The sequence below is a fragment of the Peromyscus eremicus genome, chromosome 5, assembly GCF_949786415.1.
Source record: "Peromyscus eremicus chromosome 5, PerEre_H2_v1, whole genome shotgun sequence".
Lineage (NCBI taxonomy): Eukaryota > Metazoa > Chordata > Mammalia > Rodentia > Cricetidae > Peromyscus > Peromyscus eremicus.
The window spans coordinates 90,275,156-90,298,850 of NC_081420.1; the positions used below are offsets into that span (position 1 = coordinate 90,275,156).

The 23,695-nt window shown below is 50.6% G+C and overlaps 1 protein-coding gene across 1 annotated transcript in view; it reads right to left on the reverse strand.

Moving 5' to 3' along the window:
* Plcg2 (phospholipase C gamma 2) overlaps positions 1-23,695 on the reverse strand; it is a 141,264-nt gene that overhangs the window by 17,573 nt on the left and 99,996 nt on the right. The window contains exons 19-30 of the mRNA XM_059262537.1: positions 21,865-21,984; positions 19,645-19,825; positions 17,874-17,945; positions 15,359-15,468; positions 12,265-12,361; positions 10,944-11,010; positions 9,102-9,259; positions 7,042-7,144; positions 4,932-5,141; positions 3,254-3,399; positions 2,159-2,273; positions 1,091-1,258 (exon numbers count right to left, since the gene is read on the reverse strand). Of these exons, the coding sequence (XP_059118520.1) occupies positions 1,091-1,258; positions 2,159-2,273; positions 3,254-3,399; positions 4,932-5,141; positions 7,042-7,144; positions 9,102-9,259; positions 10,944-11,010; positions 12,265-12,361; positions 15,359-15,468; positions 17,874-17,945; positions 19,645-19,825; positions 21,865-21,984 (1,547 nt within the window). The remainder of the gene's footprint in view (positions 1-1,090; positions 1,259-2,158; positions 2,274-3,253; positions 3,400-4,931; positions 5,142-7,041; positions 7,145-9,101; positions 9,260-10,943; positions 11,011-12,264; positions 12,362-15,358; positions 15,469-17,873; positions 17,946-19,644; positions 19,826-21,864; positions 21,985-23,695) is intronic.

Below are 23,695 nucleotides of genomic sequence, written 5' to 3' on the forward strand. Positions count from 1 at the left end.
TCCATATTTTTTATTGTTTGAGAATTTTGTGTGTGTGTATGTGTGTGTGTGTGTGTGTGTGAGAGAGAGAGAGAGAGAGAGAGAGAGTGTGTGTGTGTGTGTGTGTGTGTGTGTGTGTGTGTGTGTGTGCTTTGATCAAATCCACCCTAGTTCCTCCCTACCATTTTCCCCTCCCCACTTCATGTGCTCTTTTTCTAAACCCACTGAGAGCACTTAACACACAAGTGAGGACCATCTACTGGAGCTGAGTAACCTGTCCGGGGCTGAATCCCTGAAGAAGAAGGGACTCCCTCTCTCCCAGCAGCCATCTGTTGCCAACAGCTCGTCGAGGAGAGGGACTTCATGAGCCCTTCCCCCATCTGCACTGTGATTTGGGTTGTCTTGATCTTGTACCAGTCTTGTGGTTGTAGCTACAGACATCTGAAGCTCTTATAATCTTTCTGTGCCCTCTTCCTTGATGATCCCTGAGCTTTTGGGGAGGGCGTGACATAGATGTCCTATACAGAACCAAGCACCCCACCGTCCCTTATTCACTGCATTTATTACCGTCTACCTCAAAAGGCAGCTTCTCTGCTGAGCGCTGAGAGATGCCCCGATATATGGGTTCTGGTATGCCCTGCTTTCGTGGGGCAGGAGGGGGGTTGTATTGTGTTCAGCACAAAAAGAAGTCTAAGAATTAGGTCAACCGCCATGTCTAGTAGAAGACGATAAATTCAGAATGTTTAAGAGACATCCCTGTGGATGCTCGGGGCCTCGTCCTTAGGATGCTGGCCAGCAGTGCACATGGCTGGTGGAAGAACATATCTCTTCACCTGCTAATGAAGACAAACTGCCTGAAGCACCTCACAGTGAAATCAGACAGTGCCAGGCTGAGGGTGGACTAGCTGATGTTTTGTTCACTGGTGATGAACTTTAGAGGACTCAGCCTTTCTCCCCTTTCTCCCCACCCCATGCTTAACGCCCACCTGATCGGCTTTGTTGTGGCTTAGCCTGAACCAGGAAAGATGCTGGCATGCTCTTTTTACAGTCTGCAGCACACACCAAAGAACTCGGCTCCCCCACACTGAGCATCTTTGCTAACGGTCCTTACCTGACTTGATCCCTTTAATGGGGTATGTGGCATGAGCCAGGAAGTTGGGGTCACTGAACATGTCCTCCTCATAGACGACAAAGCGGAGGAACGCAAGATTTGGATCATAAATTTCAAATGTCACCTTCTCCTGCGTTGGAGCCCAGACAGGGCTGAGGCCGTTGTCATCTGGAAAAGACCAAAACTTGTTACCGATTCACGTGCCCTGCCTCCTCAGGGTGAGCCAGCCTCGGCAACCTCAGCTTCAAGCCCTTCAGTCTAGTAAATGAATTTGCATCCACACCCAGGTCTAAGAAGCCCTGCAGGGTCATCTTTTGTTATTTCTTTTCCAGCAAGCGATCCTGCTGCAGGCCAGCCTTGTGTGAGCAGAGGAACATGCTGCCGCCTTACCCATCTCATCTCATGGGATAGGAGAAGGGAAGAGGGCCAGGGTGTAGAGCAGAACTCGGCATGGGGGGTACCAAGGAAAGAGGTGAGCAGAGCCCCTGTGAGCCTGAGGAGGAAAGTGAGGTAGGGGGTCTCTGAAGTGTGTTGGGCGTTCTCATAGATGACCAGCCTTATAAGGCAAGATACACAGCAAACCTGCCGCCCTATAAAAAGGCCAGCTTAATTGGTGTGCACCTGAGTTGTCCCCTGGGTGCATCTAGCAGTTAGGCAGGTGGCTCTGCTTCCTCGACTAGAGGTTGAATGGTGGGGGAGGGAAATGCACAACAGCAAAAGTACATCACAAAGTCACCGAGGAACGGTAACCCACTTGGGAGTCTGCTCCCTTAACCTTCAAACGGAAGGACCAGCGGGCTGGGGAGACGCCGCCTGCTTTAAGCAGGGTCACAGCATCCATGTCCAAGCCAAGCACATGTCTGTAAGCCAGTACTGGGGGAGACACAGGCAGACCCCTGGAGCCCACTGGCCAGCCAGTGTACCTGAACTGATGAGCTCCACGTTCTTAGAGAGATCCTGTCTCAAAAACTAAGACGGAGAATGATGGAGGAAGACATCTGATGTTGACCTCTGACCTCCGCAAGCACCTGAGCACACCCACACAAGCAGAAAGAGCCAACTACTTACTCACAACCGTGGTCTTGAACTTGTTGCTGTCATACTCAGCCCCGCAGATTTCCACCTCTACGAAGGGACACGCAATACTCCGCCCAAGTTTGGGGAGGTGGCGTGCGCCAAGAACCTAGGACATGGAAGGCAAGGATTGTAATTCTAGAACCAGACTGCACAAGTTCAAAGCCACCCTTATTCAGTGGACAAGTCACCACAGCACTCAGAGGCTCGGATGCTGACCGACCCACCATTACTGTTTGATGATAGGGAGCGGTCTTGACCAGAGCTGAGGTCAAGCAGGAGAGTCTCACTTGAGCACAGGTACAACGGGATCTTGACACTGTATTTCCCAGACAAGGACAGTGGGGTGGCCCGTTTATAACTGACCCTTATTTAAGGGTCCTTACAAAGCCTTCACTTTTGAACATTTCTAAAATGAAAAATGTATCCTAAGCAGGCTTCAAGCTTGCTCTGTAGACAAGGCTAGCTTCACTCACCCTCATGACAATCCTGTCTCTGTCTCCCTGGTGCTCCCAGAGCTTCATGCATACTGGACAAGCACTCCAAAAAAAATGAAGCTACATCCCCAGCCCATCTCATCTAAACTTCTGGGATCTTCCGAACTCTCTCTCATATCTTCCCCAAATACTAAGGACTAGATTAACTTAAGAAAGCTCTGACTAGGCCGGGCGATGGTGGCGCACGCCTTTAATCCCAGCACTCGGGAGGCAGAGCCAGGCGGATCTCTGTGAGTTCGAGGCCAGCCTGGACTACCAAGTGAGTCCCAGGAAAGGCGCAAAGCTACACAGAGAAACCCTGTCTCGAAAAACCAAAAAAAAAAAAAAAAAAAAAAAAGAAAAAAAAAAAGAAAGCTCTGACCCCTCTAAGGCAAAAGGGAGAAGAACTCTCCTCTTGGCCAGAGGCTGACCTCACAGGAACCCCAAATGCACACCTCACACCCAGACAAGGGCAAGTGACAGGAAAGGTTTAAAGAGGGTCAGCCCAGAATGACCCCGGGTGAACCATATAAGCCTGAAGTGCTGTTAAATGGCTTAACAGAGTCAAGAGTGTCACCAGTGTCCCAGGAGACCCGCCCACCTGCCACTCTACCTTGACAGTGAGTGTCATCACGATCTTCCTCTGGGACTCTGGTGGCATCGGGTCATACTTCTCAGAGCGCATGCTCTCAGGCTGCAGGACATAGCCCGTCCGCCCATTGAGTGAAAATAGCGCATGGTTCATCTGCATGTACTTGTCTGAAAGGAGAGCACAGGGCTGCTATGGGGCATCCAGGCAACACTAGCTTCCAGGCGCTCATGGGCGCCGGTTACATGACCTTCCTAGGATGATTTCAACTGTTCAAAAAAAAAAAAAAAAAAAAAAAAAAAAAAAACCGACTCCAAGGAAATACGGAGAGCATTTAAAAACAATCCCACATCAGGAAACAATCTTGTAAACCTTAATAAATTAGAATCTACTGAAAAGGGGAGTGGGTCGGGGTAGAATGCTTGCTTGGCACATGCAAGCCCAAAGTTCCACCCCCAGCGCTTAGAAAACACTGCCAGGTAAATCATTAGAGTTCAAGGGTAAGGTGGCTCAGCAAGCAGATAAAGGCACTGGCCGTGCTAGCCTGGTGACCTGAGTGTGGTCCCCAGAACCCACAAAGACGGAAAGAGAGACTCCGCAAAGGTGGTCCCCGACCTTCACATGTGTGCCGTGGCATACACGCCCACACATACACACACAATAATAAACTTAAGAGTGGATCATCTCAGTTCAAATACCAGGCAGATGTTCTGAGGCATGAATAAAAAGCCAGCTGTGTGGGATACATTAGATAAGAGGACCGACCACTTTTCAGGAAAACCAATGCAAACATCCTTTGAGTGGGTGAGGGGGAAATGGTTAATGTTACTCAAAGAACAACGCCTTGCCCAGAAACTGTAACTACGATTTAACGTCAGTTTCCACCCGATGGGCAAAGATTGAAAGAGCTTCATGAACTGCAGTAGTGAAGCTTTACCAGAGGACAGTGCTCACGCTTCCACCCAGTCTAGAGGAGGAACTGGGACAAGTACCACAGGATACAGGTGCTCAGTGGACCTCCCTGGGGTGGCTAATCAAAATGTGAGCTTCTTGGGAACCGCGGCACGAGTAAGAGATGTTTGCCCCACAGCTGTGCACCTGTGCCTGGGAACAAGGCTCATGGGAGGGCCCAGGAGGCAGTGGCGTCTGTGGTAGACAGGGACGGGACCTGACCTACAGACACCTAGAGCTAGGTTGCAGGCAGTTGTTAAATAAACTTCAGCTCCCTTCTGTGGGATCCAAGTAGCTATAAGAGAATCCACGGGATGCAAAAAGCAAAGTCCAAAAATTTGTGTGCATGGGTCTTCCCTACTATGGAAGTTTCTAGAGAGAGAGTGTGTGACTGAAGCCCTCAGAAAGGAAACACCACACAAGGAGGAGGGGTAAGACAGCCACCGAACTCCTGGATCCAGCCAAGCCTGAGGCTGCGAACCACTCCTACACTTACTAGTTAAATAAGCTATTGTGTGTCCTTCCTAAACCAGAACGATAACACCCTGTCACTGTGAGCACAGAGCCTGCCTCAGCCAGGAGTCCACTCAGCTCAGGGGCTTTGCACTAACCAGCCTTCAAGTGCAGCCTTGATGGTCCAGCTCAATCACTTGTTCAGAAACACCGCATCCCACCAGCCACCCAGCGGACTTGACCAGCTATGACAGGGCCACTGCCCGGCCAGGACAGGCTGGCTACTGTAGTCCTTTACCTGCAGTCTGGAAATTGAGTGCCACCATCTGGGAGCCACACAGCCACAGGCGGAATGGGTCATAGTTTGAGGAGTCAACTCTCTGTCCCTTCGGGTAGACACGCGTGAGGCCCTTCTGATTGTACCGCAATAGTTCAACGGGCTTCTGCCGGACGATGCTGTCCGCCTTTGTCTCCACGAAGGAGCGGATTTCTCGGAAGTCAGGGTTTTCTGTAGAGAGAATATGGCAGATTGAATAAGCATGGTCCCCATAAGCCCATAGATCTGAATGCTTGGTCACCAGAGAGAGGCACTATTCAGGGGTGTGGCCTCACTGGAGTAGGTGTGGCCTTGTTGGAGGAAGTGTGTCACTGGGGGTGGCTTTGAGGTTTCAAGGGCACAAGCCTGGCCCAGTGATTCTCTATGTTCCTGTTGCCTGTGGATCCAGATAGAGAACCCTCAGCTACCTCTCCAGCACCACGTCTGCCTGTGTGCTACCATGCTTCCCGCCATGATGACAATGGACTAAACCTCTGAATCTGTAAACCAGCCCCAATTAAATGCTTTCCTTTATAAGAGTTGCCGTTGCCATGGTGTAGCTGCACAACAATAGAACATTGACTAAGACAGAGGAGAAGGTCAACCTCATTTCGGAGTGCAGTGGCAGAGGCCCGGGTAACAAAAGGAAACCAAGACTCTCTCGAAAAGACACCGAAGGAATAGGAAGATGGCCCATTCAGTAACGTGCCAACTGTGTAAGCAGGTCTTGAGTTGGAGCCCACAAGTTATGAAGAAAAGCCAGGCATGGCAGTGTGTCCTTTCAATCCTAGTATGCCAGGCTTGCAAAAGGAGGATCCACAGAGCTTGCTGGTCAACCAGCCTAGCCTGCTTGCTGATTCCAAGCCCGGGGACAGAGCCTATCTCAGAGAGAGAGAGAAAGAGAGAGAGAGAGAGGGAGAGGGAGGGAGGGAGGGAGGGAGGAAGGAAAAGGAAAAGGAAAGGAAAGGAAAGGAAAGAAAAGAAAAGAAAAGAAAAGAAAAGAAAAGAAAAGAAAAGAAAAGAAAAGAAAAGGAAAGGAAAGGAAAGAAAAGAAGAGAAAAGATGGACAGCTGAAGAATGACAGCCAAGATTGACCTCTGGCCTCCACACACACAACTACACCTGTATGCACACAAACACCCACCATAATGGGTAGTTTTAACGGTCAACTTGACGCAAAGTGGAATTGCCTGGGCAGAGAGTCTCAGCGAGAGACTGTGTAGGTCAGGTCAGCCTGTTGGCACATCTGTGGGGGATGGTCTTGACTGCCAACCTGAAAGTGGGCAGCACCATTCCCTGGCTTGGGGCTCTGGACTGTGTGAGCAGAGAGAAAGCTGGCTGTGTACTGGGCATGGATTAGCTTATTCTCTCTCTGCTCCTAACCATGGGTGTGACATGACTGGGCATTTTATCACAGTGTTGGTAATGGGACTAGGGACACACTGGTGGTCTGAATGAGAATGTCCCCCATGTATTTGAATACCTACTCTCCAGTAGATGGCGCTGTTAGGGGAGGTTTAGGAAGTGTGGCCTTGCTGGAGGAGGTACATCATTGGGGGACAGGTTGGAGGTTTCAAAGCCTCAGGCCATTCCTGGTGCTCTCGCTCTCCCCTCCCCCTCGCTCTTCCTCCCTCCCTCCCTCCCTCCCTCCCTCCCTATCTCCCTCTTTCTTATCCCTCTAGAACCTAGAACCCTAAGCCCAAATAAATTCTTTGTTCTATGATAAGTTGCCCCCAGTCATGGTGTTTTATCACAGCAACAGAGAAGTAATGATCACACACACACACACACAGAGGTACTTAAAGGCTGTGACAATCACACCTTAACTGGTACCACCTGCCCTCGGCAGTGTCCAGCACTACAAAGAGGGTCTTAGGCAATCAAAAGAGACCTGCTTTTCCTGCAGCCTTTCTTTCTAAGCAGGTTATAATTTTGTTTTGTTCAGAATTACCAATGTCGTGGCTACGGGGACACAAAAAGGGCTTCTGCCTGGATCCATTAGGAAGCAAAGTGAATGCTCCCTGCGTTGTCCCACAGCACCGGCCTCACAGCACACATCAGGCTCACCGCAGCTGGCTCTCGGGGGACTTACCCAAATGGTCCTTGGTTTTGCTGGTTGGCTTGCAGTAGACAACCAAGTCAGAGAGCTCGATGGCAATGGACTGGTTCCTTTCCCAGTACTTCATGTTGTTCTCCTGTGGAAATGGGCACCGATACAGCCTGAGTGGGCATCTGCACCATGCCGTGCTCCTGGCTCACCTGGCCAGCTCTCCCACACACGCCCTAAGCACCCAGGGTTGGGTGTTTTCCAGTCTTGAAGACAATCCCCGCTTCCTCTACCCTCTGAAGATTCTCCACCATGCTGTTCCCATCCAGGACTTGCAGTCTAGAACAGTCCTGTCAATGCTTTCCAAACTATGTGGCCATTGGCTGGAGAGATGGCCCAGGTTAATACAGCTCACTCTGCAACCATAACATTCTGAGTTCAAATCCTAGTGCCCACATAATAAGCCAGGTGTAGCTTTTCACAGCTGCAATCATGACACTGTTGTGGGGAAGAGGCAGGAAGATTGATATGGCTTTCTGTCGCCAGCCTGACCCCAAAAAAACTAAGTTCCAAGCTGAGTGAGAAACCCTGCCTCAAAGGAATAAGTGAAGGAGAAAGAGAGGATGACATCCAACACCCTCCTCTGGCTTCCACACTCATACACAGGCACTCACACCTATACACACACACACATACACAGGCATTCACACCTATACACACACACACACATACACAGGCATTCACACCTATACACACACACACACACACACACACACATACACAAGCATTCACACCTCTACACACACACACATACACAGGCATTCACACCTGTACAAACACACACACATACACAAGCATTCACACCTGTGCAAACACACATATACAGGCATTCACACCTGTATACACACACACACACAGGTGTTCAAACCTGTACACACACAGACATTCACACCTGTATACATACACACAGGCATTCACACCTGTATTCACAGACGTTCATACCTGTATATACACACACAGGCATTCACACCTATATACATAGACATTCACACCTGTATACACACACACAGGCATTCACACCTGTATACACACACATACACAGGTGTCCATACCTGTATATACACACACATACACAGGCACTCACACCTGCATACACACACACAGGCATTCACACCTGCACACACACATACACAGGCATTCACACACACGATAATAAATCAAACGGTAAATGGGGAGCCACAAGCAGGGGAGCATGGCTTTAATTCCAGCACTTGGTTGGGTGAGGCAGGAGAAGCTGAAGTTCAAGGCCAATCTGAAGTTGCTGGAGACCCAGGTGGCAGAAGCGGGCACCTCTGTCACCCCACTATGCCCTCTGCCTCCTGCCGTACCCTTCCCCTCAAGCCACATTATAGTGCGCAGCACTCAGTACTCCGAACCCCTGCAGGCCCCACAGAGCAGCACTTCTCTCCCCTGTACCTCTGAAACACGTGCAGCCTCCTCCCTGCCTCCAGCTCACCCAGCACAGCTCGGTGCAGAGGGCTGTCTCCTCAGGGCCCAGGCTCCAGCACACGGACTGGGGGGAGGAAGGAGTCCCCTCCACATACCCACTGTACAACACCATCCAGTAAGGAGTACCTTCTCCTTTTCCTGCACAGAGCTACCCTCTCACACAGCTCCGGACTCTAGCAGCCTTTTGTTGACCAAGGCACTGCCTGAGAATGTCAGCATCTGGGAGGTCACTGGCTTCCAGCCTCCTACGCTGAGCGCTTTAGGGATATTGTCTAGGTCAGCCCATACATCCCAAGAGACAGAATTACCTCCAACTCTGAGCTACACAACCAGACAATGTCAAGACCAGATTTGCAAGCTGCTGGCCTGACCTGAAGTCCCCGCTTTTACCCTGCCTGCCCCATGTTAGAACTCGGTCATCTCTGTCCACCCGATTAGAGATGATGCTGCTAACGTGCCTCCTGAATCCAGCACGGGAGTGTAGAATCCCGGGTCTCTTCGAAACACAACCACGGCCTCTGAACCTGTGCCTGGCCTTGGCAGAGCGGCAGAGGCTGGGATGGGCAGCACCCTGGCCCCCGTGTGCTCAGACTCACCTTGGTGTCTATCTTCCAAGTGATCTCCCGGATACTCTGAAACCACTCGAACAGTTCCTCAACGCGGTCGGTCGCAAACTCCACGGGAGGGTCCCCCTGCTTCTTCGGCTCCAGGATGAAGACGAACGCTTTCTGGTTCTTCCCCTGGGGGGCCTTCACTGTAGACAGAGGATAAGGAAAGTCCTGATGGGCCCAATCGGTGACCACAGAGATCACATCTCACACCGTCCTTTTCTCGAGTGACCGCACCGGAAATGGCCATGGCTACCGTCACAGTCCATGCTGATGGGAACCCCTGCCTTCCAGCAGGTAGTGTCTGAACCTTTTGTACAAGTTATTGGTAAAGGTGAGCATTGGGCTGAGTTGTGTCCTCCAAAAATCTACATCAGGCCTCTGTTCCTGTCAACGTAAACTTATTCAGAAATGAAATGTTCGTCAATGTACCAACTATCTCAAGGTAAGATATGTTGGACCTAGAATAAACCCTAAATCCAAGGAACAATGTCCTAGAAGAAAAACGAGAGGAGGAGGAGTGACAAAGACCCAGACGGAGGACTAGGCCATGTGAGGAGGGAGGAAGGTCGAGAACGATGTGGCCACTAGCTAGTACACACCGAGGTGGCTGGCAGTTGACAAGAAGGTAATTTTAGAGAGGGACATTAAGGTTACCCTGATCTGCCCAGTACTGGTGGCTGCACTTTCTGATCTCTGAGGTGATGTCCCCGGCAGATGACTAGACTGTGTGTTTTTTAGCCTTTAGCAAACCTCATGGGGACATGGCGACATTAGACCCATTACACTCATCTTACAGAGAGCTCGAGAAACTGAGGCACAAAGAGAGCAACATTTGGAAAGTCACCCTGGCAGAGCTGAGAGGTAGATGCAGCATGATGACAAGTCCCTACTCTGAGTGACACCCTCATGTCTTCTAACAGCAATACAGGGAAGGGGGCAACACGGGGCACCAGCTATGAAGGTGGGAAGAAGGTCCACCAGTCCTTGCACATCTGGGGACTTACCCAGTTTCCTATCTGCAGCAAAACCCTCCACCTTCCCTACCAGAGTCACAGGATGGGAAAAGGGAGAAGAAAACAAAGGCGGAAAGAAAGTACTGGCCATACAAGGAGAAGCATCCTGGGATTGCTATCATGGGAATCTGAGGGGACCATGCTCGGGGCTCCCCGGGAAAGAGGAGACACAGGTCAAGAATCAGTGGACTGCGGGGACTCGGAGCTCAGGCAAGAAGGGGGCTTGGGTTTATGCCTGGCCCATCTCCCTTGCCTACTTGCAGCTGTGAATAGGACGCTGCAACCATGGAAGCCGCAATGCACTCACTTAAATGTGAGCGGGCCCTGAACACAGGGAGCTGCCGCATGCAGATCACGGCTTATCTCCACACAGGCCACACTGTCACATCCCTGGTGGCACACTTGCCGAAGGCAGAACAGGTTTCTTGCAGAGAAGAGATAGGCACTCAGCCTTCGGAGCTCAAAGACCAAGGCTCCCAACCCCGTGCTCCACCACAGCCTGACCAACAAACAGCTCAGCTCTCCGAAGAGCACGGGGACACGGCAGATGTTGACACAATGACAATAGCTCACTAAGTCACCGGTGCTTTTAGGGGCCAGACAGTCCTGTGTTAGCAGAGGGCAGCGGCAGCCCTCACCATCAGGGACCCACTGGTCCCATGCATTTGGCTTTACCCAGCATGTCTCCTAAGTCTGGAGGCACAGGACGAGTGCCAGCCACCCCCCTTGCTTGGGCTAGTCCTGAAGTCAGGCTTGGCGGGGTGGGGTAGATGGATCTGGACTGGAATCAGGCTAAGAAAACAAGTGTACATACCAACATTGTAGGTATTAAGGTCCAATATGCCTCTGCAGAGAGACCCAAGGGGATTATCTTCAATAATCTGTGAAGAAACAAGACCCAATTCTCAGTAGTCATAAACAGCATAATAAAACGACAACCAGTTTCTAGAATATGCCATTTAGCACCACCACTACCTGTGGGGTTGCTTAAAACGCATATTCATTACAGCATCCACAGGGAGGGCGCTAATACCGACAACGCACAGAGACGATGGGGACCCAGCCGTGCGTAGGCGCCCACAGTCTCTGTGTCGCATTTTCCAATCCACAAAAACACACCTTGTGAATTCTAGAACAAATCTCAAGCCCCATCGCAGAGCCCTTATCTGACACACATTTGAAATGAGCCCATTTGGCCTGCTCCTCCTCCAGCTCAAGAGCCTTCTGTGGCTCCCCATGTCCTACGGAAAAACAACAGCTGTGGTCTCCCATCTGGTTTCCCAGGCTTTCCAAGCCCTGGCCGTCCTTCTCAGCCTGACTCCCTGTTGCACACTTGAAGCATCCCGGGGTCCAGCTAAGATGGGAAGGCTGCTGCCACCGTTGGCCTGTCCTAGCCTTCTCCACCAGGCTTGTGATGACATACAGAGGCAGTGAGGGGTCCTGTCCCTGTCCCAGCCCAAGCATCCTGGATACAACTGTCTTCCCAACAACACATTCTGGTTTAGGCTGCGCCTCCCTATGCACATCTCTTGCTCATGAACCCCAGCTTCACTTTAAAGGCTCAAATGTCACTTCCTCCAGGAAGCCCTTCCCGATTGCCTTGCCACCCTTAGGAAATAGACAGCATGGGCTCTAAAGGGATGTGTGTCCATAATACATACAGGGGCAGGCTGATGAAGTCAACGGCCACTTCTTCTACTGAGAGCATTCTGATAAAAGGTGGCTAGGTACTGAAGCCCGGCTTACAAAGTCACCAGAAGGCCCTGTCTCACCGTCATGCAAGGCACTGTTCATTCCTCACACCAGGCACGTTCTGCGTGTCTGGTTCCCTAAACTGAACGTGTTTCATTTGCACATTGCTTTGAGCAGAGGACAAATTCCCCGTCTGGCCACTGGCACTCCAGCGGGAATTCTCCTGTGCTTTTCAGCCCAGGACTGCCTGATTAAAACACGAGACTTTCATCCACAACAACTCGGGGCCAGTCCCAATTTCTGCATCACTCTGCCTGCTCCGCTGCCAAGCTCTGCGGAGACCCCAACACACACATGTGAAAAGTCAGCCCCCCACCCCCCGCACCCCAAGATGGCTCAAGGGACTCCTCCAAAAGCCTCAGCAACAGATGATGGGGACGCACCTGCTTCTCCATCTCCTCAGCATCACCTGCTGAGATATCCTCAACGTAGTTGGACGGGAAGTACTGCTGGATCCGAGTCCCATAGTCCCCTTTCCACCTGTGGAGAAGCATGGGCACCAAGGGCTTAGCCGGCTCACCTTTGAGTGGCCAAGTGACCAGAGGGGGCTGTCACCCTCTGTGATAACAGCAATTCAAAGTCTATGCCTTTTAAAAACACTTACGGTCAGACGACTGAGAACTCCTGACTGGACTTTGGTATTGGCAACTATGAAAAGTCAAAGCTTTCAGAGCTTTAACAGGGGCCAAGGCCTTCTCAGAGAGCACCCACCCAACTTGTGAGAAGGCTGTGAGGAAGGTCTGGGACCAAATGGCCTGCAATGAAATCCTCACTGCTTAGGATTGGAAAGATGGCTCAGTATCCATACCAGGTAACTGTAACTCTAGCTCCAGAGGATCTTCTGCCCTCTTCTGGCCTCTATGGGCACTGCACTCTCAGGCACATACTCACACAGTGACACATATATTTACTCATATTTAAAAAGTAATAAGAATAAAGACTTTTAAAAAAGAAATCCCAGCTCCTTCAGGGACCACACCAGTGTTCTGTACTGCAGGCTCCTCATCTGTAAAATGGAGTAATGCTGGAGCAGCCACAGATTTTATTACGACTGTCTAGGTCACTGCATGCCAAATGCTTTGAACAGCATCCAGCACACAGCAGTGGTAGGACAGCATTCACTCTTGGGCTCAGCCTGCAGTTCAGTATTAGATACACACTTGCCTAGAATCTGCCAATGAGAGGCTGGGGATGGTGCTCAGCAATAGGGCACTGGCCCTGGGTCCCATGCCCAGCACCACAAGACAAATAGTGTTCTTAGTATCACTCAGCTAAAACGGCACACCCACACCCTCCTGACAGTGCCAGTAGCACAAGATGTAATCCATCTGTGGATGTGCTGCGACCCTACCACACTTGGCACCTCCACACTCTCCCCCAAGTCCACTCCTGATAGCAGGGCCTCCTTCTTTCAATCAGGCTACCCGCTGGCCGCTCTCTGCAGCCAGAAGGCTCAATTCAAAAGTGCCTCTGGCCACACCACACAACAGCTTTCCATTCAAGTTCCAGCCTCCACCACAGCCCAGCTGGGTCTGAGCCCAGGGACTCTCTAGGACCCAAACCTGGCATTTACTCCAGAGGGTCCAGCTACCCTTACCACACTGCCCAGCTCCCGGGCCCGACAAGCAGGCTACTAACCTGATACCCAAGCCTACTAACTGCCTAGCACTTGACAGTGTCTTCTCCTCTAGGGAGCCTTCGCGACTGCATGTGTCTGTGCTTCTCTGGTACCTGTGCCCGCCACTGTCTGAGCAGACACACCTAACACGGAACCATGCATCTGCCTCCCCATTGCCTGAGATCTTCCTCGTGGGAACCAGGTCCTCACACCGCAGTAGCAGGAAGCACTTCGTTTACTTCTCCGGCCTGAAGAAGCAGAGTAAGGCTACGTGGCATCATCCGCAGTGGCTGCCAAGTGCCAGTCCTTTCCACACCCTCCTCATCACCTTCCTGTCTGCGGACCATCTTAGACTCGGGCTGCCTGGATTCTAGGACCCAGAACTTTGTAACTGTTATTCCCATATAATTTTTAATATCCACACGGCTCAAAAAATGTCTCTTAGCCACAGTCTCTTGCCAGACGACTTTACCCTGTCTCTTAATTTATCCCAGACAAAAGCCTTGGAATTTTAGGAAAGTTCACCTCAGAGCTGTGGGAAGGCATGTGACATGACAGAGCCTCCCACACACTGAAAAACAGTGTGATGATTTGGGAGTTCTCACCTGGGTTTACCCACACTCCCTCCCTAGACACCAACTGTGCCTGGGGATTCCCTATATCCAGGGACAAAAGACTGGGGAAGGACCACCTACAGCTGAGAGACTGATCTCTGGCTGTTCCACTCAGAGGGGAGAGTCTGTGGTGCTGTCAAGCTCCTGCATGTGGAGAGGAGGTCCAGAGCAGCACTGTGGGCAAGCTGGCTCTGTGGGGACAGAGGCATCAGCAGAGAGGCTGAGGGAGGCAGCTCCTTGCCTGCTGTCACACCTTTGATGTTGTGGAGCCAGGTAAGAACTGGTTTGGAATCAAGAGGGTCTTGTTGCAGGATATTTGTTTACACTGTGTGAAGATGTGTCTGTGTTTCGCTTCACCTGCCTAAGGCACCTGATTGGTTTAATAAAGAGCTGAATGGACAACAGCTAGGCAGGAGAGACTAGGCGGAACTTCTGAGCAGAGAGAGAGCAACTCAGGGGGATGAATCCAGGCACTCGGGAGACACCGGCAGGACACTAAGGAAGCAGGACATACAGTGTGGAGGAGAGGGGACGAGCCACGTGGCAGAAAGTAGATGAAGAGAAACGGGTTAATTTAAGTTACAAGAGCCAGCTGTGAACAAGCCTAAGCTAAAGGCCAAGCTTTCATAAGTCTCATTCTTTGGGGGCTGGTGGTCCAAAGAAAGTCTGATAAGAAAGTCCAACCACATGGTCTCCTGATTTTAAAGTGAGTTTGAGAGGCTGGAGAGATGGCTCTGTGGTTAACAGCACTGGCTGCTCTTGCAGAGGACCCAGGTTCAGTCCCCAGCACCCACGCGGTGCTCAGAACCATCTGTAACTCCATTTGCAGGGGGTTTGATGCCTTGTGCTGGATTATTCGAGCACCTGCACACGCGTGGTGCACATACAGACAAGTCGGCACACATATCTACATATAAACGTCTTAGTTTTCTTTTTATCGCATACAGGCTGTGTAATCGCTGGAGCCCACACAGTAACTACACCCTTGGGAAGCCTCGATGGCTATGTCTGCAAAGTGGGATCATCACAGTCTTCACTGACTGTCGGGAAGACTGAATTAGGCACCGTAGCCATTGGCCGAGTGCTTGGCATACAAAAAGACCTCAACAAACAGAAGCTGCCGTTGCAACAGTACAGTGAGTTTACGGTGATATGGACTGTGGCATATGGTGCGCTGGCCACTGCCAGTGCTCTTTATCTACCTTTCCAAAGGGCCCAGGCACAGAAACACCACCTCAGACTTACCATCCCCCAGGCTCCTTGGAGACGTTGTGGATAAGGGCACCACGGCAGAAGGTCAACTCATCGCTGCGCTTGGCTTTGTAGTCATAGAGCGCTTTCACAGTCCTCTGAGGCTGTGGGGAAAACAGGAAGAAAAAGAGCAGCTGGGTGACAGGAGTAGATGCCGGAAGCGGGACCTGTACTGTTAAATTCTCATTAGGAAGCCAGAGATGTTGGCGGCCAAGGTTACAGAGCCACCTGCTGGCCAGAGTTGGTATTGCATAGGAACAAAAAAATGGCTACGAAGTCTATCAGGAAGTGGGATAGACTGTCAAGGAGAAACAAGGCGCAACATTCCTAATTTCTCAACACAACCTCTTAGATTAAGCCACAGCCACCACCTCAGAAGTCCCCAAAGAGCTACTTTACTCAATGACTCTCCTAGAAGTTCAGACACTATTTCTTAGACATGCTGGGGACCTGGTCACTATTTCTACTTAGACCAATGGTTCCCTAACTAGCCATCTACACAGCACTGGCAGCTTTCAAGGACAGCTGAGATGCTGCATGTAGTGGTACCTATCCAGAGCTCCAGTACTTGGGAGGCCGAGGCAGGAGGCTCACAAGTTCAAGATCTGCCTGAACTACACAGTGAGAGAGACTCGGTCTCAAGGTCCCCCACCCCTCCCCAAACGAAACTACAAGAGCTGGGAGCAGCAGCAGCAAGAAAGATAGAATTTATGTGGGTTGAAATTGCAAGGGCTTTTCTTGATGCCTGCTACCTGACAACAGCAAACACGGAATGGGGAGAGCTCTAAAATTACCAAGTCTGTGTAGAGCCCCAGCTTCCCTCTCCTCCCCGCTAAAGGAGACTCAGGGAAAACTGCTTCTGGGAAACCAGATACCGATCGGACATGGGAGCTGCAACCACTGCTCTGCCCGTTCCTGTCCGTGTAACCTTGAACCTGCTAACCCTCCACTGCCCCATCTGAAATGGTATCAAAGTTTTAGATATTTCACAGGCTTCCTGAGAAAATTCAATGAAATAATTCATGTGATGGTTAAAAAAAAGTGGCTACCCCCATCCCACCCCACCCCGCATTTCTTAGGCATCGACCATCATGGAGAGCTGTCCTGAAAGTGTTACCCTACAGTGGCTCCATTAACTATCACAACCACCCCCAACGGGGAGGTGCTGCTGCCATGCCCTTTTTACAGATGAGAGAGCTGGGCACAGAGAGATGAAGAACCTGTTGATGGCCAACCAACTGACGAGCAGCTGGACCCAGAACCAGGTCAAGACTTCAAGGTGTCGCCATCCTCTGCCAGATTCCATAAAGGGTAATGCAGCTTCTGAAAGCTCTGCCATGGAGAGCTCCAGCTGGACACTGGCCAGACTACTCCTGCCCTCCTGCCCTGGGCACTCGGGGTGTGAGGGCCAGAGCCAGGCTCTTGGTGACAGGGAGGCACTACTGAATGGTATTAGAGAGAGGCTGCTTCTCGGACTACAGAGAAACAAGCTAGCCAACATGTGGCCATGTAGGAACCAGGCATATCCACATGGCCAAGAGAGCAGGCTTCTGATCCAGCTGCCTGCAGTCAACTCAGTAATAACTGAATAGCCTCAATTCCCTCACCTGTAAAATGGGTACCCAAGTGGTACCTGCTTTATGGAGTTGGCATGAGGAACTGTGATCTAACCAAGGCTAAGTACTTAGAACCATACTGGACACTTGCCTTCAACACACCTTAGGTGCTACCTTGCATGTTATCCTTCCAGGAAGATGGAGGCCAGCTTAACATTCCTCCAGGGGCACTGGAGAAATGTCCAAAACCTACACAGCTGGACAAGCAGTGAGTGTCTCATCACAGTACAGCCTCCCCTCTGAAAAGTTGTGGCTGCTAGCTACCCTCTGCACACCGCTTCTGAAGCCTTCCTTCCTCACTGTAGGGTCGCATTCACCAGGGATTAGAAACTTCTTTTTAAAAAAGGAAAGGAACTCGGTCTTGGATCTCAGCAGAGCCCACCAGTGAGAGCTGCACCCTAATCGTGTACCATACAGAAAATTCTCTATAGTTCTCCCCCCCCCACCACTAAATTTGAGACAGAACCAAAGCAAGGAGGAGCTGGGAGCAAAAAGCAAAATCCACCTTTACATACATGAATGTATGAGACAGAGCAGGGTGAGAATCCAAGATAGCATTTGCCTTGCAAGGAGGTCAGCGAACCAGACATAATTCATAAACACCTCAGGCTCAGTCAGCAAGAAGGAAAAAAAAATTGGAAGATTTTTAATTAGAAGCTGCTCAGCCCAAAGGTGGTTCACAGAAACTCGGGATCCTAGCAAAGCATAGTTGCATTTGGATGAAATTCTATTAACCTCCATGAAACTACATGGCATGCTACCCATCACCATGTCTCAAAAGAAATTTTAGTTACAGTCAGATGTCCGAGAATACTCCCTGTTATGACTGCTATGGATACCAGAGGTGGGGGAGGGACTCCCTCTCAGTCTAATGGGTAAGACTGGTGCTCTACCATGGAAGGGTTGATTTCACTTGGGTCCACATACATCCTGCTGACGTCATAGAGAGAGTTGATGTCTCTTTCCTGAAAGACAAAAAAAAAAAAAAGAGCAAAGAAAAGTAAATGGAAAGGGCTTAGGGAATGTGGCTCAGTGGAAGAAGCCCTTGCCTGGCATGTGCAAGGCCCTGGGTTCAGTTCCCAGGATCACCCAAACAGGAAGTGTGGCATCCTATGCTCCCGGAATGGTCCATGTCCACAGCCAGGCTTCCTCAGGGCATCCTGTTCTTTGGAAAGAAGTGTTGGAACCTCATGGAATTTTCTGTGGCTCAGAGGTAGAGAAGGCAAGAAGATTCAAAGAAGTTGCCCCAAATTTGGAAACAACCTTGAATTTGTAGACACCCTTCCATGTCCCACAGGGTGCCAGGATCTCTTCCTGATACCCTGTTCAAGGACAGCACATCTGCAGCTCGAAAGATTCACACCAGAGGAATTGGCAAACATACCAACGATACCTTTTTCCTGGAGAGGTATGCAAATGTCTGCCAGCAGCGGCTGCCAAGGCCCCTGTCCTGCCCTGGCCCCTCCCCCAGCCTTCCTGTCCCTCTACCCAGAGCCACAGCTGCAGCCCTTTCTTCATCACACTTTCGTCCTGTTAGAGCGCCTCCCCTGACCACGCCCCTGTCCACAGTAGTATCTCCTCCTCTTGCTCTGAAGGTCTGTGTGCTCCTCACTCTGGCACAATGTGTTTTCTCCTTTAGGGCTTTAATTTTCTCAAAGCAGACTTTATGCATACTCCCTGGTGCATGGTTAGGACACAGGGTCTTAGGTCCTCTGTCCTAGATTCACGTCTATTGCTGTGATAAAATACCCTGAACACAGACCAACTTAGAGAAGAGAGGGTATGTTTGGCTTGCAGTTCTAGGTTGACAGTCATCATGGGGAAGTCAAGGCAGGGACTCGAAACATCTCATCCACAGACAAGAGCATAGAGAAAATAAACACGTCTATCCTTGCTTACTTGAACTCAGCCAGCTTCCTCCTTTCTTACGCTGTGCTGGATGCACTGAGTCGGGGATGGTGCTGCCCACCATGGGCTGGGAACTCCTATATCAATTAACCATCGAGACAGTCCCCCATAGACATGCCCACAGGCCAGCCTGACCTAGAAAGTTTCTCACTAAGACTTTCCGGCTACTGAGTCCAGGTTGTGTCAAGTTGAGAGTTGACACCAACCAGCCCTCAGAGTCAACCTCTTCTCAAGAAATTAAGGGATCCTTCCAACAAGTGAGATGATATCGTGACCATATTAGGTCTCTCCTGCACTCAGGATGCTACAACGTGCAGGATAAGAGCCAGAACCTTACAATGGCCCACCAGACCCGACATGAACCTGCCTCTCAGCCCCCAACCTTATTTAGTGCTACTCCAGGTGAGCCCATTTCATGCCTGCATTCCCACCCCAAGACTTCTACCCCTGCTGTGCTTTCTCCTCCAGATAGCTACATGGCTCACTCCTCAGTAAGATCTTCTCAGAACCTTTGAAAACTGCACCCCATCTCTTCCTACACTCCTGTGCCTTCCCAGCCTTTCCTCTTTAGCATGCACCTGACACTGGCTTGTGACTATGAGTGGCATGAGGACAGAGTTTTATGTGCTGTGGCCAATTCGGCATTCTCAGGACATCCTCTACCAGACACACAGTACGTATATAAATGTGTGCATATTGTATAGATAGAATTTAGTCTGCGCAATGACTAACCCAATCCCAAGGGAGTCAACCTACCATATTATATCGCTCCAGGAGCTCAGGGGTCACAGGATAGCGCAGTCTCATCTTGCGATAGAGCGCGTGCTTCTCGTAGTAGCTGACCAGCTCCACCAGGCTCTCAAAGTAGGCAGAGGTCCCCAGCACAAAGTGCCGGCCATCCCGGTTGATGCGACAGTGTTTCACCTTGCCCCTGGCCCTTGAGGGGGAAGACCACAGAGGATCATCAACCAAGGATGCTAGCAGCTACACAATCACTGTGCAAGCAAAACCAATCAGCCACAACCTTGTTATCCACCCTCATGGGACTGAAATAATCAGAATTCAGTCCTTCTATAGAACACAAGACAGTGGGTGTCTTTTCAGTTCAGGAAGAATCCATACATGATGATCAACACCCAGCTCTTCTTTCAACTTGATTGAGGTGCCATACTATGACCCACAGCTAAACTTGGCTCCCCGTGTTATTTTTTAATAAAGTTTTACTGAAACACATCCACTGTTCATTTGTGTCTGCGCTGTGGTCATCTTCTCTTACGTAGCTGCAACAGGGTCCATACAGCCTGTGAAACCTGAAGTATTTGCTCCATGGGCCCTTCCACAAACTGTCTTCTGACCCTCACTCTAAAACCCCAGTCAGTCCCCAAGTCCCTGGGTCTTCTCTGCAGGAGCCCAGAGTCACAATGTGACTCTTTCAAAAAGGAGGTAAGTTGTTGCTTTTTTCTTCATCTGTTTAAACTAGAGGCAGAAAAGATTCAAAACAGGACAGACAACAGATTCTTCCGTCTGACTACTTTAGAAGAGCAAGAAAAATAGTTTGGTCCTAACTTTACAGCCAAGAGTGTCTGGGCTGGGGAGGTCCTGCTCTTTCAGAGGACCTGGGTTCAATTCCTAGCACCTACATGGCAGCTCACAACTGTCTAGTAACACCAGTTCTGGAGGACCTGACTCCCTCTTCTGGCCTCCATGGGCACCAGGCACACATGTGATTACAGATATACATGCAGGCAAAATACACACAGAAATAGATAAATAGATAGATAGATAGATAGATAGATAGATAGATAGATAGATAGATAGATGGATGGATGGATGGATGGATGGATGGATGGATGGATGGACGGACGGACGGACGGACGGACGGACGGACGGGCGGGCGGGCGGGCGGGCGGGCGGGCGGGCGGGCGGGCGGGCGGATGGGCGGATGGATGGATGGATGGATGGATGGATGGATGGATGGGTGGGTGGGTGGATGGACGGACGAATGGACGGATGGACAGATAGACAGAAAGACAGAAAGACAGAAAGACAGACAGAAGTACAGCTGATCCCGTAAGGAACTCAGACAGCTCCAAAGCTGTGTGGGGCTTGGCAGGTCATTTAACCTCTCTGGGCTTCTAGTTCCTTACTTAGAATAGTTGAGTCAAGCCACCACAGAGCAGCCAGGGTCTGGAACATAGTTATACAGATATATCAGTTATTGCCCTCAGCAGAACTCTGAGAAGACCTGGAGTGAGGGAGGGGAACACTTGGGGACCGGGCTCCCAACACCAACCCTTGTGGAGAGGGAAGAGTGTGGTGCTGGGGTGAAATCTGGCCCATCTGAGAGACAATAGATGGAGTAGGAGCTGTTGTGGGGGAGCCCAGATCTGGCCTATCTAGGTTCAGTTTCTCGTCCCCACCCCCATGCTTTAACAAGTTGCTGACCCTGCTGTTCCTCATGTCCTGCCATAGAAAATAAGAATGCTAAGCGAGTGAGATGGCCAGACAGGCGAAGTACCTGGCACACAAGCTTGATGACCTGAGTTCAATCCCCGGAACCCAGGGAAAGTGGAACTGAGAACCAACTCCACAAAATTGTCCTCTGACCCCACAAGACACGATGCAACATGTACGCCCACATACAATAATAATAAAATTTCTTGAAAGAAAGTAAACAAAGATGGTGGCCACACCCCTCTAAATCCCAGAGTTGCTAGAAGTTAATACAGAAGTTAGAACAGACTGGCCATAGGGACTGTGAGACAGAGAGAATGTGCTGAGGACTGGGGATGCACACACCTCTGTTACTGTTGTCCTCAGCATTCACAATGGGGTCCAGGACACGGAGAGGAAGCTCGGTCTCCACTCGAAGCTCCCCGCCTTGGGCCCCTTACCTGTCCTTCCTACGCCTCCTCTGAGGAGCACTCACCCTCACAAACACAACAGTGCCCACCTACCTGAGGCGGTGGCACCTACCTGAAGGTGATGGCATAGGAGTCGGTCCCCTCCCGCTTCCGGATAAGGAAGGCTCCGTCTCGGGGAATCCGCATCAACATGTCCTCCGCTTCCCCCCTGCTCAGACTGTCATAGTACCACCTGTGCCCAGAACAGGAAAACAAGCCGGTTGAGAATCCTCCCAGACTGAGAGCCAGCGGGAGACAAAACACCAACATGCAGGGACACCTGGGGCTGACCGAGGAAACAGCCAGAGCAAATGCACAGGGACTTCCCAGACCAGATGCACCTCCACAGACAGCAGTTCCTATTGAATTTTACTTTATTACTTTATCGCAGCACTGGGGATTAACCCAAGGTCACATGCACGCCAGGCAAGCACTCTCCCACTGAGCGACAGCCTCGGCTTTATGCTTCATTTTTCATTTTTGAGGCAGGAACTTGCTAAGCTTTTTTTCATACATGCTATATAACCCTAGCTGGCCTTGAACTGGCGATCCGCCGGCAGCAGCTCAGCCTCCCCACCAGCTGAGATTAGAGGCCTGAGCCATCGTGTCTGGAAGAAAGGCAGCAAGTGTTTACAAAGACCCCAGAAGTCTGAGGAGATCTATGTGAAACTCAGGAGAGTAAGTCTGCTCATCTCTGCCCACCTGCCCAGCCCCAAAGGCTGGCAGAGCTACAACAGTGTGCCTCAGGTCATCTGGGGCAGGGAACACAGGGAAGGCTCAGAAAGGCTTTGGTCACTAAAGCTACAAGATGACAAGTGTAGAAAGGCAACTGGTACAAAAATAGAAAAAACGATGATGATGATAATCATAACAAAATGTGTGTCACTGTAAATTATCCAGCTTCCTCCAAAACAAAAATGCTAGCAGCCACCAGCTTAAAGACTATCCTGGTATTTCTGGAATGTGTTGACTTCTTCGCCGGGCATGGCCTGCCATGCTCCTTAGTGGCTAAGGAAGGTAAAGGAACACACCCTTGTGGGTGCTGTTTGGTCTCCTCTGATCACGGGAAGGAGCCATGACAAGCACAGATGCAGGAGACCCAATCCAGCCTCGAAATCAAAGCCCCAGACCTCAGGGTGCTGAAAGAGAAGAAAGAGAAAGGAGGCCATGGAGAGGAGAAAAGAAGAGAAAGCGGGATCTGGGAAAAAAAATAATGAAGCCAGGTGGGCCCGGCAGTGGTGGCACACGCCTTTAATCCCAGCGCTCGGGAGGCAGAGGCAGGTGGATCTGTGAGTTCAAGGCCAGCCTGGGCTACAGAGCAAGTTCTAGGACAGCTGGGGCTACACAGAGAAACCCTGTCTTGAAAAACAACAACAACAAAGTGGGACCCGGAGAGATGGCTCAGCATTTAAGAGCACTAAGGGCTCTTGCAGAGGACCCAGGTACTGTTCCCAGCACCCACAAGGTCGGTGGCTTATAACTGCCTGTAATTCCAGTTCTAGGGGATCTGACACCCTCTCCTGGCCACTGTGGGTGTCATATACATACAGTGCACATATATGCATGCAGGCAAAACCACTCATAATTTTTTTAACTTAAAAAAAAAAGTGCACACTACTCTTGCAGAGGACCTGAGTCCAGTTCCCAGGATCCACGTCAGACAGCTCACACCTGCGTGTAACTCTAGCTCCAGGGCATTCAACTCCCTCTTCTGCCTCCATGAGCACCTGCACATTCACATACCCACACCCAGACCTACACACACACATACACATAAACAAAATAAATATTTTAAAGAGCGAGCAAGACAGGAGAAAGAGAGAATGGGACAAAAGTCTGGCTGGTAGGAAGAGGTGGTCCCCAGGAATTCTAATGTCCCACAGAGCCAAAGTGAATGGGCTCCT